This window comes from Cervus canadensis, chromosome 14, assembly GCF_019320065.1.
Source record: "Cervus canadensis isolate Bull #8, Minnesota chromosome 14, ASM1932006v1, whole genome shotgun sequence".
Lineage (NCBI taxonomy): Eukaryota > Metazoa > Chordata > Mammalia > Artiodactyla > Cervidae > Cervus > Cervus canadensis.
In genome coordinates, this window is record NC_057399.1 from 30,421,623 (window position 1) to 30,437,661 (window position 16,039).

Sequence of the window (16,039 nt, forward strand, 5' to 3'; positions counted from 1 at the left end):
TGAATACCTGCTTATTCTCTGCTTCCAAAACTTGAGTGCAATTCAAATAAGTAACTTACTCATCAGCTGCCCTGTTTTGTTGAATGCTGTGACCCGAGGATTGCCTTCTTAAACAGTAGGAAGCACTTGCAGGCCCAGGGGCATGGACTTTGGCAAGAGCACTCCTGAAGTGTTCAGCAGTGCCCTCACTTTTTAAGTGCTCCTCTACTGGGAGAAAGTAACTTGGAAGGACCTTGTCTTCTTTCAGCAAAACTAAATTAACCTGACTCCTGTCTTTCAGGCAAAGAGCCAAGTCTGATCTTCACCAATAGACGAGACATCAGGAAGATTGGCTTGGAGAGGAAAGAATATATCCAACTAGTTGAACAGCTGAGAAACACTGTGGCTCTCGATGCTGACATTGCCGCTCAGAAACTATTCTGGGCTGATCTAAGCCAAAAAGCCATCTTCAGGTAACTTACAGTTCCATTCTTGGTGTCTTGGTCTAAGTCATTGTCACTGGCCTTTTGAAGGTTTGGAGGAATTTCCCTCATCTCTAGTTTCAGTCTAGCATTGAATGTCAGGAATGTTAAATCTAAGGGGCTTCCCAGGTGGCACTAGTGGTAAACAACCCACCTGCCAATGCAGGAGACTTGTAATGCAGTTTCAGTTCCTAAGTTGGGAAGATCCCCCAGAGGGCATGGCAACCCACTCCAGTATTCTTGCCTGGAGAATCCCATGGACAGAGGAACCTGGTAGGCTACAGTCCATAGGGTCACAAAGAGTCAGACACAACTGGAGCAACTTAGCACACATACACATTACATCTAAACACTGATTCTTTAATTATTAAATTACTATCAGTTCCTCATTTGAAACTAACAATCACCTGTAAAATAAAAGATGGCTACAGTTATAAGATTATAACAGGTAACATCTTAATTTCTCTGATGTTCTCCCTTTTTTTTTTTTCCAGTTAGTTGAGTTAGTTCATAGTTGCTACAATTAGAATGGTAGTGGTAGCTTTTTCTTATTGGGAACTGTAGAAACTCAGATGATAGTTACTGAAGCAAGTAGCTTCACTTAAGAGTATGGTGTTCTTGCAAGTAGAATGCAGACCAACAACAAGATCACCTACAGTGTTAGTAATTTGGAATTGGTAAGCAGCGTGGTTACATAATTTGAGTGTTGAACTATGGGGTTACTAGAGTTCATTCTGAACAAAGTAGTTGACCATTTTTTGAGCAGAAAGTCCATTCTCCAGGCTCCGATGGTGTCAAACTCTTAAATTTCTTGTGACCTATTCTGTTTCAGTGCCTCAATTGATGACAAAGTTGGTAGACATGTTAAAATGATCGACAATGTCTATAATCCTGCAGCCATTGCTGTTGATTGGGTGTACAAGACCATCTACTGGACTGACGCGGCTTCTAAGACTATTTCAGTAGCTACCCTAGACGGAACCAAGAGGAAGTTCCTGTTTAACTCTGACTTGCGAGAACCTGCCTCCATAGCTGTGGACCCGTTGTCTGGGTTTGTATTCTGTGTTTTTCATCACATAGACTTTCAGATGCTATCTGTGTAGGTCAGGAGCTTTCCTTGTGCCTAAAATAGTACTGAAATCCCAAGATTTAACAGCTCCCTACAACAAAGAATTATCTAGTACAAGATATCAGTGGTGCCATAGTTGAGCAAGCCGGGAATGGACTCATCTATAGGACAGGCCCTCCCTGAGCAGATGACTGCTAGTTCACATGAAGGAAACAACAATTCTGATTTGAGATATATTGAAAGCTGTATCTAAACCCTTACACCCACCTAGCTTCTGTGCATTTTTTACACTGAAGTATAGTTGATTTACGATGGGTTAATTTCTACTTTTTAGCAAAGTGATTCAGCTATATGTATATATATATATATGTGTGTGTGTGTATGTATGTATATATATAGGGCTTCCCTTGTGGCTCAGACGGTAAAGAATCTGCAATGCAGGAGACCTGGGTTCAATCCCTGGGTTGAGAAGATCTCCTAGAGAAAGTAATGGCAACCCACTCCAGTATTCTTGCCTGGAAATATATATATATGGAGATATATAAATATATACATATACACACACACACACACATATACACACACATTCTTTTTCATATTATTTTCCCTTATGGTTTATCACAAGATATTAAATATAGTTCCCTGTGCTATACAGTGGGACCTTTTTGTTTATCCATTCTATATATAATATTTGTATCTGCTAATCCCAAACTCCCAATCCATCCCTCCCCTCTCCCTCACGTCCCTCTTGGCAACCATAAGTCTGTCTCTATGTCTGTGAGTCTGTTTCTGCTTCATAGATAGGCTCATTTCTAAATGCAAGTGATTTAATTTTTGTCTGAACACTTTTATCAGGTTAGTTCTGAATGATCCAACCTAAGTAGTCACATGAGTTGTGAGGATTTTGGTAACCATGTTATCTCTAGGCTTTCATCTAAGTGTGCAAGTTGTCTGAAAGTCCAATGAAAATAAATACACCTCTCTAGAAACATTTCACTGAGGACTTCCTCCAAATTGCCCCTAAATAATATAGGAAAGCAGCTATTAGCAGTTTGACCAAGCCTGTAGTAATCACAGTTGACTCCCCTGAAACCTCACTAGAACACAGCCCAGCCCTGGGTGTCTATAAAACTTACCAGATACTCGTCTTTTACTCTCTTGGAAGCATTGGCCTTTCATAAAGGAAATATATAACCTGTGACTTTGGGCTGAAGTTTAATGTCAGACTTACATAGTTTAATATAGTTAATAATGAGCTTGTCGATCCAGAGTGTTAACTTTTGTTTACCCAGAGCATAACTTTGACCCTTAAGTGGTACAATTGATACTCTAGAGTTTCCCATTTACTCTTTGAACATGTATGTCTCAAGCTACAGCTTTATTCCTTCTAAACCGCTGAAGCTGATTTCTAATTTAATTCTTCCCAGCTTTGTTTACTGGTCAGACTGGGGTGAACCAGCTAAAATTGAAAAAGCAGGAATGAATGGGTTTGACAGACGGGCGCTGGTGACAGCGGACATCCAGTGGCCTAATGGAATTACACTTGGTATGTGTGTTCTTCCCTCCCCAACCACAATTCAACCATCTGCACAGTTTTACTGATCTCTATAGTGAATGCTAGACTATAGCAGACAACTCTAAGGTTCCTTCTTAAGCAGGGATTTGTGATGAGAAGAACCAAACAGTGTAAGTGGAATGGTGGACTTAACAAATCACTTGCTCCATAATTACTAGCTTTTCTATCCATCTGGGGCTAATCTGTGACATGAGTTAGGTGAACTCTCATCATAAACACTCATGACCTAGGTGCCTTACATTTCCTGAATTTCTGGGTACTTCTGGCTCCTAAGGGGAGAAGAACAAAATGCTGGCCTCTTTTAATACTTCTATGTCACTAACACTTGAGTCAGTTACTTTGACAATCTCAGGTACCCCTTGAGTCCCCCCAGATGTATGTGGGTGCAGATTCTGCATGCTGTTTCACAAGATTTGGGGGACCCTGTTAAGAACCCCTGCTAGAGGAGGAACAGTGAAAGCAGAGTACTGGATTCCTTAGATATTTTAAATGGAAGCAGACCAGTTCTGACTTCTGACCATTCTTTCCCTACCAGACCTTATAAAGGGCCGCCTCTATTGGCTGGATTCCAAATTGCACATGTTATCCAGTGTGGACTTGAATGGCCAAGATCGCAGGATAGTCCTGAAGTCTCTGGAATTCCTAGCTCATCCCCTGGCACTCACAATATTTGAGGTAAGATGTGTGTCTCACATTTAAGCATATACCTCTGAGTTACTGTAACAGCTTGGAGAGAAAGAATAGGGGAAGGAGGGAAGGATGGAGGGGCATGACTTGAGAAACCTAAACCTAAACCTGGGCCATCACCTAAAACCTGGGCAATCGACATACTGATTCCTCAGAGCATTTTAAGAACCTGAACTTGCTTCTCTTAGAGTTTTACATCTGACGTCCCAACCCAGCCTTAAGTAAATTTGATCCATTAAATTGGCAGTAAATAATAATGACTTTAGAGACTGACTCATGTTGATCCTACATGTACATACTAATTTGGGGGTTCTGTTTTAGGATCGTGTCTACTGGATAGATGGGGAAAATGAAGCAGTCTATGGTGCCAATAAATTCACTGGCTTGGAGCTGGCCACTCTAGTTAACAACCTTAATGATGCCCAGGACATCATTGTCTATCACGAACTTGTACAACCATCAGGTATCGTGGGGAAGCAGAGCCCCTCTGGCTACTTTCAGGGCAGCAGCCTGGCACAGTGCCCTCTGGGTATCAGCAGCTCCCTAGCAACTCAGCTTGCTCCACGATGGAAATTTCCCCCCACTGGACCCTCCCTCCAACCCTTCAGACCTGGTGCTCAGTATAGTCTGACTTACAGGTCAAAGAGCTTCAGAACTTCAGCTTTTAGTTTCCCTCCCAACTGTCAGCCTCCTGACTTTTATATCAATCCCTTCCATCTCCCTTGGCATTCATTCCTTCTTGCTACAACTATTGAACTAAGCCTCCAAAGTAGCTTTTATGCCATCACCTTTCCCTCTCTCTCCACCATGACACCTCTTGTATGGAATTGTATAGATGCTGAAACACATCTGGTCATGTGGTCTCCTGCTCAGAATACATGACTGGTTCTATCTAAATGAAACCTCTAGGCCTCCCCGTGGCTGGGTTCCTCCCATTCTATGGGAGTGAGACAAAGCCAGAAGAGCATGCTTCCTCTCCTTCCTGTGAGCCTTTGCTGTAAGCTTTGGACCGATAGTGAAGCCAGGTCTGCTCACTCACCTCCTTTCCCCACCTCCTCTCTCCATACATCTGTGTACAGCATAACTCTTTTCCTACTTCCAAGAAGTTTCTCTGGCTCTGTGTGTCCTTAGAGCATGCTGCCTGTACTCCTACTATTTATCCTTCATAAGTATTGGCTAAACTTTAGGGGTTGACAGAGCAATACTTAGAGACAAGGACTTGAAGACATTGTCTTCAGCATCTAGAACCAAGCTTTATGTATAGCAGGTACTGGAAGACCCATTTTGAAAAGACTTTTCTTTCTGAATAGGTAAAAACTGGTGTGAAGAAGATGTGGAGAATGGAGGATGTGAATACCTCTGCCTGCCAGCCCCACAGATTAATGACCACTCTCCCAAATACACCTGTTCCTGTCCCAATGGATACAATCTAGAGGACAATGGCCGAGAGTGCCAAAGTAAGGCTTTTTCCTTTTCAACCATAAGCAGGACCTACAACAGGCAATAGGATAAAACACTAGCTATAAAAACTAGCCTGGATTTTAAGAATTCTGTTTTAACTCACTCTTTGAATAAATTAGAGAACATATCTGCTACCATTGCACACCAAGAGTTCATGTCATTCCTTGAGGATGAACTTCCAACTCACATAAGATGAGTTTACAGGTGACTATACCGATTTGTACGAATTAGTCCCATAACAGCACTGACCCAGCCAACTTGCAGATTCTTAAAGTCTTAACATTGTCCTCCAGAGAAAGATGTCTGAAATGAGGCTTAAAGAATGCCAGGGTTCCAGGAAAACTTCTGGTCACAGTGGGTGACATTATCTTAAACTCATACTTAAATGAAACTTGCATCTTGGTCTCTTGTTCTTAGCTTTTGACTAAGTGGCAAATTAAAACTTACATGTTGTGAATTAGGATCTCATAATGTGAGGTTTTTATTAGCATGATACTGAGTCCCTGCAGGGACAAGCTCAGTTTACTGAGAAAGCAATTACAAAACAATTTGACAGTGAGACTAGTATGCCTGGTAATATGGTTTTCAGAGCATTTCTTGCAACTTCCAGGAGCCTGGGACTTTGCTTAGAGAGGTCATTAAGTGTGGCTGTATATCTTTTTGAATTGTCAAATTCCCAGTGCTTACAGTTATGCCCAAAGACTTGTGTATCTGTGGTTTTGCTGAGGTTTCCCTTAGTTTTGACACATCCCCCATGCAACTTGATTCAGCAGTGGTTTGTTAATTTCCCAGTGTTAAAATAACCCACTGCATGGCTTGTCTGGACTAAAGAGCTAGCCACTCTGGAACCTTGGCATTAACCAGGTTCTTGGTTTTATAATTCAGGTACTGCAACTACTGTGAATTACAATGAGACAAAAGATACCAACACAGCAGAAATTTCTCCAACTAGTGGACTAGTTCCTGGAGGTATTGGGTTCAGTACTGCAAACAGTTAATCTCAACTAACAGCCACACTCTTTGTACCTGTCCCTTACATCATTAATGCAGCCTTTAACTCCTCGTTCTGCCCCTAACTGGTAACCTGTATTTAGATTCCAAAGACTTAGAACCTACAGCTCTTAGCCTGACCTGACTTAGTAAGACATCTGTGAGAGAGCTGTTTGTGAAATGGCTATTATAACATGAGACTCACAAATACTTCTAGACCAGTTGTTCTTGGAATACAATTGGAGTAGATACAGAGCAGCAGTGGTGGATGCAAGAGGGCATGAGGCTCTCTACCAGGTGGGTGAATTTCTAAGTCTGAATTCAGATCCTTCTAAACTGATTCCCTTTATTCCCCTCTAGGGATCAATGTGACCACAGCAGTATCGGAGGTCAGTGTTCCCCCTAAAGGGACTTCTGCTGCCTGGGCCATCCTTCCCCTCTGTAAGTACATTCCCCACACATCTGGATCCAAGGAACTTCATAGATACTGGATGGCTGTTTCTAGTTCGTCTAGAGATGCCCCTTCCCGTAGCTCCTTGTTCTGTCACAGCACTCTGGATACTGAAGCACCCTTGCCCCTTCCCCAAGCTGCATGCTCCATCACCTTCTCTAAGAGTCCATCACCTTCTCTGCAGTAGTGTCCTTAGCACTGCAGCTGGCAGGCATGAATGTGCAGTTGTTATGTACAAGGTGCTCACTGCTTTCTACTTCAGAGTTGTTTGTCTGGCTTTATCCCCTTTCATAATAAGTCCCTTCCAGTGAAGAGCACTTTTCTCCTCCCCTTTGAAATATGTATAATGCTTCATACAGAGGAGATACATGAGTTCTTAAAACGATTTCTTGAGGAGTTATAGAAGGTACATTAAAGATAGTTAAGCCTTTTCAAGCCCAGGGAGAAGAACCTCTAACACTATCTAGGGCATGTGAAATGTAAGGTACTATGCTACAGTGGTCTCTTTATCTTAAATTATGGGATTCCAAGCTTAGCTAACTCACCAAGAGGACCATCTGAAGAACTCTCCAGAAGCTTCTGAAATTTGAACTCGATCAGCCTGGGGAGGAGCCAAGGACTCCACAACTGCCCAGGAGCTATGCATCAGAGTCTATAGAACAACACAACCTCTGGTCCGACCTTGTTTTAAGCTCTCACACCATTTATATTCTAATTTCTAGTCATCCCAGCTTCCTAAAACATGAAGATTTTATTAATGTTAACAATCATGGATTCTTTAGCATCCTCCTTTTTTGTATGTTTTGAGACCAGACCTTGCTTAGTCACCTTCTAACTTTTTTTCAGTGCTCTTAGCAATGGCAGCAGTAGGTGGCTACTTGATGTGGCGGAATTGGCAACATAAGAACATGAAAAGCATGAACTTTGACAATCCTGTGTACTTGAAGACCACTGAAGAGGACCTATCAATAGACATTGGTAGACACAGTGCTTCTGTTGGACACACGTACCCAGCAGTAAGTCAGCTCTGTGTCTTTATGTACATGACTTGCAGTCAGACGTTTTAGAAAGGAGGCCACAACACAAACTATGATTCCCTGGGCTGGAAAGAGCCATTAGAACCATGGAGTCACCAAATATTGGGTTGGTCAAAATGTTTGTTTGGGTTTTTCATAAGCTATTATCAAAAAACCCAAACAAACTTTTTGGTCAACCCGCTACTTCATTTACTCCCTGAAGATTAGACAGTCTAGCCTGTTAGAATTTAAGTCAGTTGACAATTGTCTGCCCTGAACAGAATGACAAGTCAACTTAAGGACATCATTGTACAATTTAAGATATTTTGGGTTATGGAAGCTACATGTAAATATTAGCATGAACCAAAGATCTCCTTTTTGAACTTAAAGCAGGCACCTATAGGGTGGTTGACTTAAAGTCAGTGTATTGAGCAAGGTTCATTTAGCCAAAATGACCAAATGCTTGAAAATCACCTATCCCACTTCATAGAGCTATCTTTCCTTTCAACACTGGAGTCAGTCACTTGATCTTCAGTTGAAACCAACATGGAGTGTTTAGCCTTCACGTTTGGAACAGTCTGAACAAAACAAGAGCAGAGCTCTGGTGAAGCAAGAGTGGTGGTCAGTTCATGCCACATGTGTGTCTTTTCACATTTTTATCCACAATCTAAGGTCATTCAGGAGAATAGGCAGAATCAGTCACGCTATTTTCTCTCTCTACCCAATAAATATAGTTGAATTCAAGTTAAAATGCATTCGTGATGCAACTCAGTACAGTTTGAGGTCTGGCTTCCCTTCTGGGCACCTTTGGTCTCTGAATGAACAACTCAAAAACAAGGTTTGCTTTAGAAAATGAACTTGCTACCAACAAAGGAATCACCAAACTCACTCCATGCTTTTTCTGTTCCACAGATATCAGTTGTAAGCACAGATGATGATCTAGCCTGACTTCTGAGACAAGTCACGACCTTTGAGGTCTGAACCAGTGAAACCCCCCACTTCGGAATGGTAACCAAGCCAGCAGCTGAAGCCTCTTTCTTCCTCCCATCTGGAAGAACATCAAGATATCTTTGCGTGGATCAAGCTTGTATACTTAATCATTTTTATATTACTTTTGTAAATATTCCCATCCACATTCTCCTTCAGTTTTGGATGTGGTTACCAAAAGTATCTGTAACCCTTGAATTTCTAGACAGTATTGCCACCTCTGGCCAAATATGCACTTTCCCTCGAAAGCCATATTCCAGCAACGAAACTTGTGCTATAGTGTATACCACCTGTACATACATTGTATAGGCCATCTGTAAATATCCCAGAGAACAATCACTATTCTTAAGCACTTTGAAAATATTTCTATGTAAATTATTGTAAACTTTTTCAATGGTTGGGACAATGGCAATAGGATAAAACGGGTTACTAAGGTGAAATTGCCAAAAAAAAAATTTGTAAACTAATTTTGTACGTATGAATGAAATCTTTGACCTCAATGGAGGTTTGCAAAGACTAAGTGTTCAAACTACTGTACATTTTTTTTTTCAAGTGCTAAAAAAAAAATTAAACCAAGCAGCTTAACCATGGTTTGTGCCTATTCCTCTAGGATGAACTTCCGTAAACAGCCTGAGTAGTATCAGGTGTTCTAACTAAATATGTGAGCTCTAGATCTTGACATTGTATGATGAAGCCTATAATATGGCTTGTTTCTCTTACAACTAAGTACTTAATATTTGCCTCCCCAAATATTTCTTATTTGGTAAAAGAAGCTCGTTTAGCCAGTACGTACAACCCTTTGAGGAAATTTCCTACTCCAATTAGTTTCCTGATCCAGTAACGTATGCTAAAGATTTCTATTAATTCTCCTTTCTGTACTTGTCTCAGATTTCCATGTCCTAAAATTATGTATCATTCAAGGAAAAGTGCCTTCCAATGCATGGGTAAGGACTTTCTTCTTCTATACACCTAGACCATCGACCCTGAAGACAGCTAGGGAGGTAACAGGTAGTGCCATTCTTGAACAGTCTCAAGCAGTGGTTCTCAGTGGGGTTAAGTTTCGCATCTGCGTCATCTAGGAACTTGTTAAACACGCACATTCTTAGGCCCTACTCTGGACCTGCTCAATCAAAAGCTCTGAGAGAAAGGTCCATGAATATGTGTTTTCAGAAACCCTTCAGGTGATTCTGATGTAAACTAATATTTGAAAACCACTATTTTAAAGTGACTTCATGGAGAATCTATAAGGTGATCTAATCTGTCAGGCTTGCTGGCATAGAATGAATTCATCCTATGGACAATTTTCAAAACGTTGAATATGAAGAGTAGAAAAGGACACTGGGTAGAAGAAAAAGTAGCAGACAACTGGTGTAAGATTTCCATCAGATGGGCCATTTCTTTCTCTTAAACCTCAGGAAGCCAACAAGCAAGGGAAGAAATAAAGCTTTAACCCTGGGAAGATGCTCCAAGTCCAAAGCAAGGTGACGGTCCACTGCAGAAGGAGCAGCAGTCTTTGCAGATTGATCAGTGCAGTAGCCAAAGGATGAAGAGAAGATATTTTTGAATAGCTAAATGGATCAGTGGATGAGTCAGAGTCCACTTGCATATGGAATGTAAAAAAGACAGTTGTCATTTGGCTTGTGGCTTAGGTAAAGAGACCAATACTCTTAGATGAAGAAGGTGCTTCTGTCATCTTGTTTAATAGATACCCTCTTGTGATGCCAGGCAAATAGATGAGAGTGAATTCTGGTGTGGACCTTTTTTTGTGAGGGTGTGGAGGTCAGGCATACAGAGGAGAAGGATGAAGTTGTAAAGGTAGGAGTCTCTGCATGCCACCTGTTGCTTCATCTGCAAGTAGTCATTACACTAAACAGGATGTGGCCTGCTCCTGTGAGGTGTCTGAAGCGTCTGTTCTATAAGTAGGTGAGCATTCGTCCTATGTAAACTCTAAAGGCCATTTGGTTGACTGGGACTTTAACCTTGTTCTTGTATAAAACCCACTGATAGGTTTATTCATTTAGAGCAAAACAGAATTCCTTCCTTGGAAGCTTAAAGACAGCAGTGTTTCCCCCCCATTACAAGGATTATACAGTATTCAGTTCAGTTCAGTTCAGTCGCTCAGTTGTGTCTGACTCTTTGTGACCCCATCAATCACAGCACTCCAGGCCTCCCTGTCCATCACCACTCTTGGAGCCTACCCAAACTCATGTCCATTGAGTCAGTGATGCCATCCAGCCATCTCATCCTCTGTTGTCCCCTTCTCCTCCTGCCGCCAATCCCTCTCAGTATACAGTATTTGTCCACTATAAAGCCCAAAGTCATAGATTTTAAGAATAAACCCAAGCAGATCCTCTATCATCTCCTGGATTCCAGTCCCTGGTAGCACTTCCAGGTTTTAGATCCCAATTTCCAACCTTCAAAGAGTCTATAGCATTTCATTCTTTCACCTTGTCCTCTACAGAAGTAGCCAAGGACAGAAACTCTACCTTAAGAGGTACAAACTCACTTGAAGAAATGTGGTAACTAGATATTTCTATGGAAATTAGAACAGTTACATGGCTAATCAATTCAGCATGAAGTAATAGTTCATGGGAGACTAGAGTCTTGTGCATCGGGAGCCACACAAGAACTTTTAAGACTCCAATGTAAAACCTATTGGCATAAATTTGCTATGTCTCTAGAGTTTAATGTGGGAAATGAGAATTAATTAAGAGGTAAAGTATGAAGCTTAGCAGACACTAAAGAAGGATGTTTGAAGTTAAATGAGCCTGTCATGCAAGTCACAGAAAGGAAGCCCTCTAGAGACTTTACCAACTGCTACGAAGACTGATGATAAACAGACCTGTGGCCTCTGGTAAAGAAATTCAGTCAAGGTTTTGATTCCAAATTTTTAAATGGCCTTTGCAAGCTATCCGTTTGGTAAGAAATATCCCTAGTTGTTCAATCAGCTCTTAAAACATTCTTATAGCTATTTTAAAGTCTTGGTATCATTTCTAAGCCTCTGGTGTTCTATTCTTGATGAACACAAGGCAAAATACTGGAGACTTCAACTTTGACACTTGCTTCTGTTCCTTATATCTTTGGAAATCTGATAACCTTTCTAAAAACATGAGAAGACAGGCTTTAAATAGCAAAGATATAGGGAACTGACTCTTCAGTTAACACTTAGAAAACGGAAGACCTAAATTGAAGACTACCTTTTAGCTATTCTCATGCCGAAGCAGAAGATTCTGAGGGGGATATGCGCCTGTGTCATGCAGTCTAACTGGAGTAATTTCCTAGAATTCTTACCTTGGGAATTAGTTTATTATTTTGAACCCAATAGAAGTTGGAATTCTTGCTTTTAATGGTGGGGCAGCTCTTAAAACACATCTGTACTTTTGCTATAACAATTTCTATCCAAGAATGAGGAATACAACCTGTTAGTCTTTATCACTCATTTGGGGCCCTCAGTTTAAATGGACCTAAATTGTGGGAGTTCAGGAAAACATAACAGTTGATCTTCACAACAACCTGAATAGATAAGTATTATCTCCATTTTGTAGATATGAAAACTGAGCTGGCAAATAATGGGTGACTCCAAACCCTGTGTGCTTACTGGCACTCCTCTCAGACAAAGAGGCAGTGCTGTGTGAAGGTTAAATTGAATGTCACATCGTGTGTTTGCTGAGTTTCCTTTACTAATGACCTTGGATGCGTCCGCGGTTTCTCAGACACCCACAGTGACTGACTTCCAAAATGGCAGCACGAGGAGGGTATGACACTAGCACCTCCATGTCAGGTCGGCACAGAATAAATGTTTGTTCAGTGCCAGGCCTACAAGATGCTAAAAGTTCCAGAATTAGTTTCCTTGGCCATGGGAAGTAGAGTAGATCACTGGATTACAAGGTGAAAGATGAAGAGTCCCCAAAAGGAATTTATAAACATGCTACATCATTTCTGTGTATGAAGACATTGGGGAAAACAAACTGGAACACAATATATCTTAAATATTGAGGTTCTCATAAGGAGCTACCTGCCCAAGAAGACAGAAAGAACTCTGACTTGAGTCCATGGATTGATGATGCAATACTAACCCTGGGTCTTAGGTATTCTGGAATCTACCCATGAGACCTGAGCATTGCTCATATTTCACACATGCACAGAGGGGAAAGAATTCTTCAAATGAAATGACTGGCTTTGACAAAACTCTCTTGTTTTTTAAAAATGTCACTTGATACCAAAATATGACTTAAGAGTATGTAAGGCCTCAGGAGTTCAGAGCATACAACCAGTTATCATGCTCAGGATCTTCAGAATTCTAGAGGCACATGTTGGAACATATCCCATCCTGCTGACCTGTAGATAAATATTTCTTTTATTAATAAACTACATGTAACTTAAATAAAGTTTATTTTTGAGAGAATTGTTGTGTCATTGTTTTTTAGTCACTAAGTCATATCCAAGTCTTTGTGAACCCCTGGACTGTAGCCCACCAGGCTCCTCTGTCTATGAGATTTCCCAGGCAAGAAAGAATACTAGAGTGGGTTGCTATTTCATTCTCCAAGGGATCTTCCTGGATCAGGGATGGAGCCAACGTCTCCTGCATTGGTAGGTGGACTCTTTCCCACTGAGCCACCAGGGAAACCCAAATTGTTATGAGCCTTTCCTTTTTCTAAAGAAATTTTCCAAAAGTTTTTACCCAAATCTTTCTCCTTTCCTCAACTGAAGATGGCTCAGTCTCCCCTTTCTGGGAACCAGATCTGGATACATCAAGTTGAAAGAATAAGAGACGCCCCATTTCTGCCATACTTAGAAGTCAATTTAGTGTCTCACCACAGGCAGCCAATATTACACCCTCTCAAACCCCACCTCTCCACCTCTCATGAGAGAAATGAAAATCAAAGCCACTATTACCAAGGAATGTTGGGTCAGAGCTTCATCCCTCTGGATGACAGAGAACAGGCCCTGAAGGGAGGAAGCCCCAGGGTGACTGGACAAGACAGGCCTTGACAAGCAAGAAAAATCATTTTGATACTTTGTGCTCATCAACTCTTAAGCGGTCTGTGTTGAAACTCATTTATGATAAGGCTAAATTTTTTGTGAGCCTTAGAGATAGATAATCCATCTGAAACTTTCCAAGCAATGGCTCCTGAATGTTTGACTGATATTGGGTGCTAAACCTTGAAACTGGCACAGGCAGTAGTAAGAAGAAAATAAGGAAATTGAGGGAAAGAGAAACTGTAATTAAAAAAAAAAGTCTCTAAGGGACTTCCCTGGTGGTTCAGTGGTTAAAACTCTGTACTTCCAATGCAGGGGGGTGATCTCTGGTTAGGGAACTAAGATCCCACATGCTGTAAGTGAAGTGAAGTTGTGCGGTCATGTCTGACTCCTTGTGACCCCATGGACTGTAGACTACCAGGCTTCTCCATCCACGGAATTTTTCAGGGAAGAGTACTGGAGTGGGTTGCCATTTCCTTCTCCAGGGTATCTTCCTGACCCATGGATTGAACCCAGGTCTCCTGCACCGCAGGCAGACGCTTTACCATCTGAACCACCAGGGAAGCTCCACATGCTGTGCAGTACAGCAAAAAAAGAAAAAAAAAAAATCTTTAAAAGCTCAACAGAGAGTCCTTAATGAACTTAAGATTCACTTAATGAATGAAGTGTTGAATGAATACCAGCTTTGCAGTGAGAGAAATGTAAATTTGGTTGTTTCCTACTCCACTAGACTAACTTCGGTCACGGGTAAGTTGCTTATGACCCAAACTTGTGTCCTTCTCTTAAAATCCTAACCCCTAAAAAAAAAAAAAAAATCCTAACCCCTACTTGCCGAGTCTTCCTAAGGCAAAGAGGCAACGTTTATAAAATGCTGTACTCAAATAACAGCTGCTTATTTCCCTTCCAATGCCAAAAAAAATTGTAATTTATTTCCCCCCAAAAAATCATAATTCATTTTTTTTCAAAGTAAAGTTAAAATTCTTCACTTGTGTCTGTTTGGAGATCTGATTTTGGTCTGCACTCATACTAACCCCATATGCAAGTGTTCCCTCTGAGGTCTCCCCTTGAAATTCTAGCCTTTGGAGATCTTTTCCACTCCAAGAAATCAAGATTAATGGTGTTGTACCTATGAGCTCTGCAGAAACCCTCATATGTGTGACCTTCTGCTGATTAAAGAGCCAAAATGACTAATTCAAGTTCACTGGTTATACACAGAAGTCTGTTTAACCAGTGGGGGAAGAAGATATTAAACTTTGTACCACTCCAGAAGGTGAAATTAGCTTGATCTTTGGATTTATCATGCTAAGCTAATGTGATGGGCCGGAAATCTGAAAAATGTGGAAGAACACCAAATTGCAGGTTTGAATATTTAATTAATGCTCTAGGCTCTTATTTAGAGGTATTTCTTGCCTACTGGTTGATTGAGGGCAGAGTATGGTTTAAACCCATTGTCATTTATGTTTTCTTAAATTCACCCAATTTACAAGTGAAAGTTAGACTGAGAATAATTCTTTATAAGCAAATTTGCCTTTTTACCTGACCCCAAACAATGAGTCCTGTGATTTCCCAAAAAGGGCTTATAAATGCTGGAGGATAATTTTAGATAATTAGATAAAAACAGACATTCCTTCACTGGCTTCAGGGGACCTACAGTGACAGTTTCTGAAAGGTTCTAGAACTTTATAATTGGCATATCCTAAATTGATCATCAGATATTCCAGCCACAAAATTAAAACACACTTGATCCATGGGGGAAAAGCTATGACAAACCTAGAGAGTGTATTTAAAAGGAGAGCCATCACTTGGCCAACAAAGGTCTGTTTAGTCAAAGCTGTTTTTTCCAGTAATCAAGTACGGATGTGAGAGCTGGACCAGAGAGAAGGCTGAGCACCAAAGAACTGATACTTTCAAACTGTGGTGCTAGAGAAGACTCTTGAGAGTTCCTTGGACACCAAGATCAAACCAGTCATTCTTAAAGAAAATCAACCCTGAATGTTCATTAGAAGGACTGATGCTGAAGCTTCCATACTTTGGCATCTAATGTGAACATCCAACTCACTGGAAAATACCCTAATGCTCAAAAGACTGAAGGCAAAAGGAGAAGGGGGCGTCAGAGGATGAGATGGTTAGATACCATCACCAACTCATTGGACATGAATTTGAGCAAACTCCAAAAGATAGTGAAGGACAGGGAAGCCTGGCATGATGAAGTTCATGGGGTTGCAAAGAGTTGGACATGACTGAGTGGCTGAACAACAACCAATTGATCATGAGTTTGGGGGAAATACAAGTTCTGGAACTTTTAATGAAAATGAGGAAGGATGTATGTGAACCAAATTTTTCAAAAGATACCTCTACACA

General features: G+C 41.0%; 1 protein-coding gene across 1 annotated transcript in view; it reads left to right on the top strand.

The window, feature by feature from the left end:
- The window catches only part of VLDLR (very low density lipoprotein receptor), a 30,984-nt gene extending 21,696 nt beyond the window's left edge, over window positions 1–9,288 (top strand). Inside the window, exons 10-18 of the mRNA XM_043486811.1 lie at window positions 281–452; window positions 1,294–1,512; window positions 2,958–3,076; window positions 3,642–3,781; window positions 4,115–4,256; window positions 5,104–5,250; window positions 6,605–6,685; window positions 7,542–7,711; window positions 8,624–9,288. Of these exons, the coding sequence (XP_043342746.1) occupies window positions 281–452; window positions 1,294–1,512; window positions 2,958–3,076; window positions 3,642–3,781; window positions 4,115–4,256; window positions 5,104–5,250; window positions 6,605–6,685; window positions 7,542–7,711; window positions 8,624–8,659 (1,226 nt within the window). The 3' untranslated portion in view covers window positions 8,660–9,288. The remainder of the gene's footprint in view (window positions 1–280; window positions 453–1,293; window positions 1,513–2,957; window positions 3,077–3,641; window positions 3,782–4,114; window positions 4,257–5,103; window positions 5,251–6,604; window positions 6,686–7,541; window positions 7,712–8,623) is intronic.
- Window positions 9,289–16,039: the final 6,751 nt, after the last annotated feature.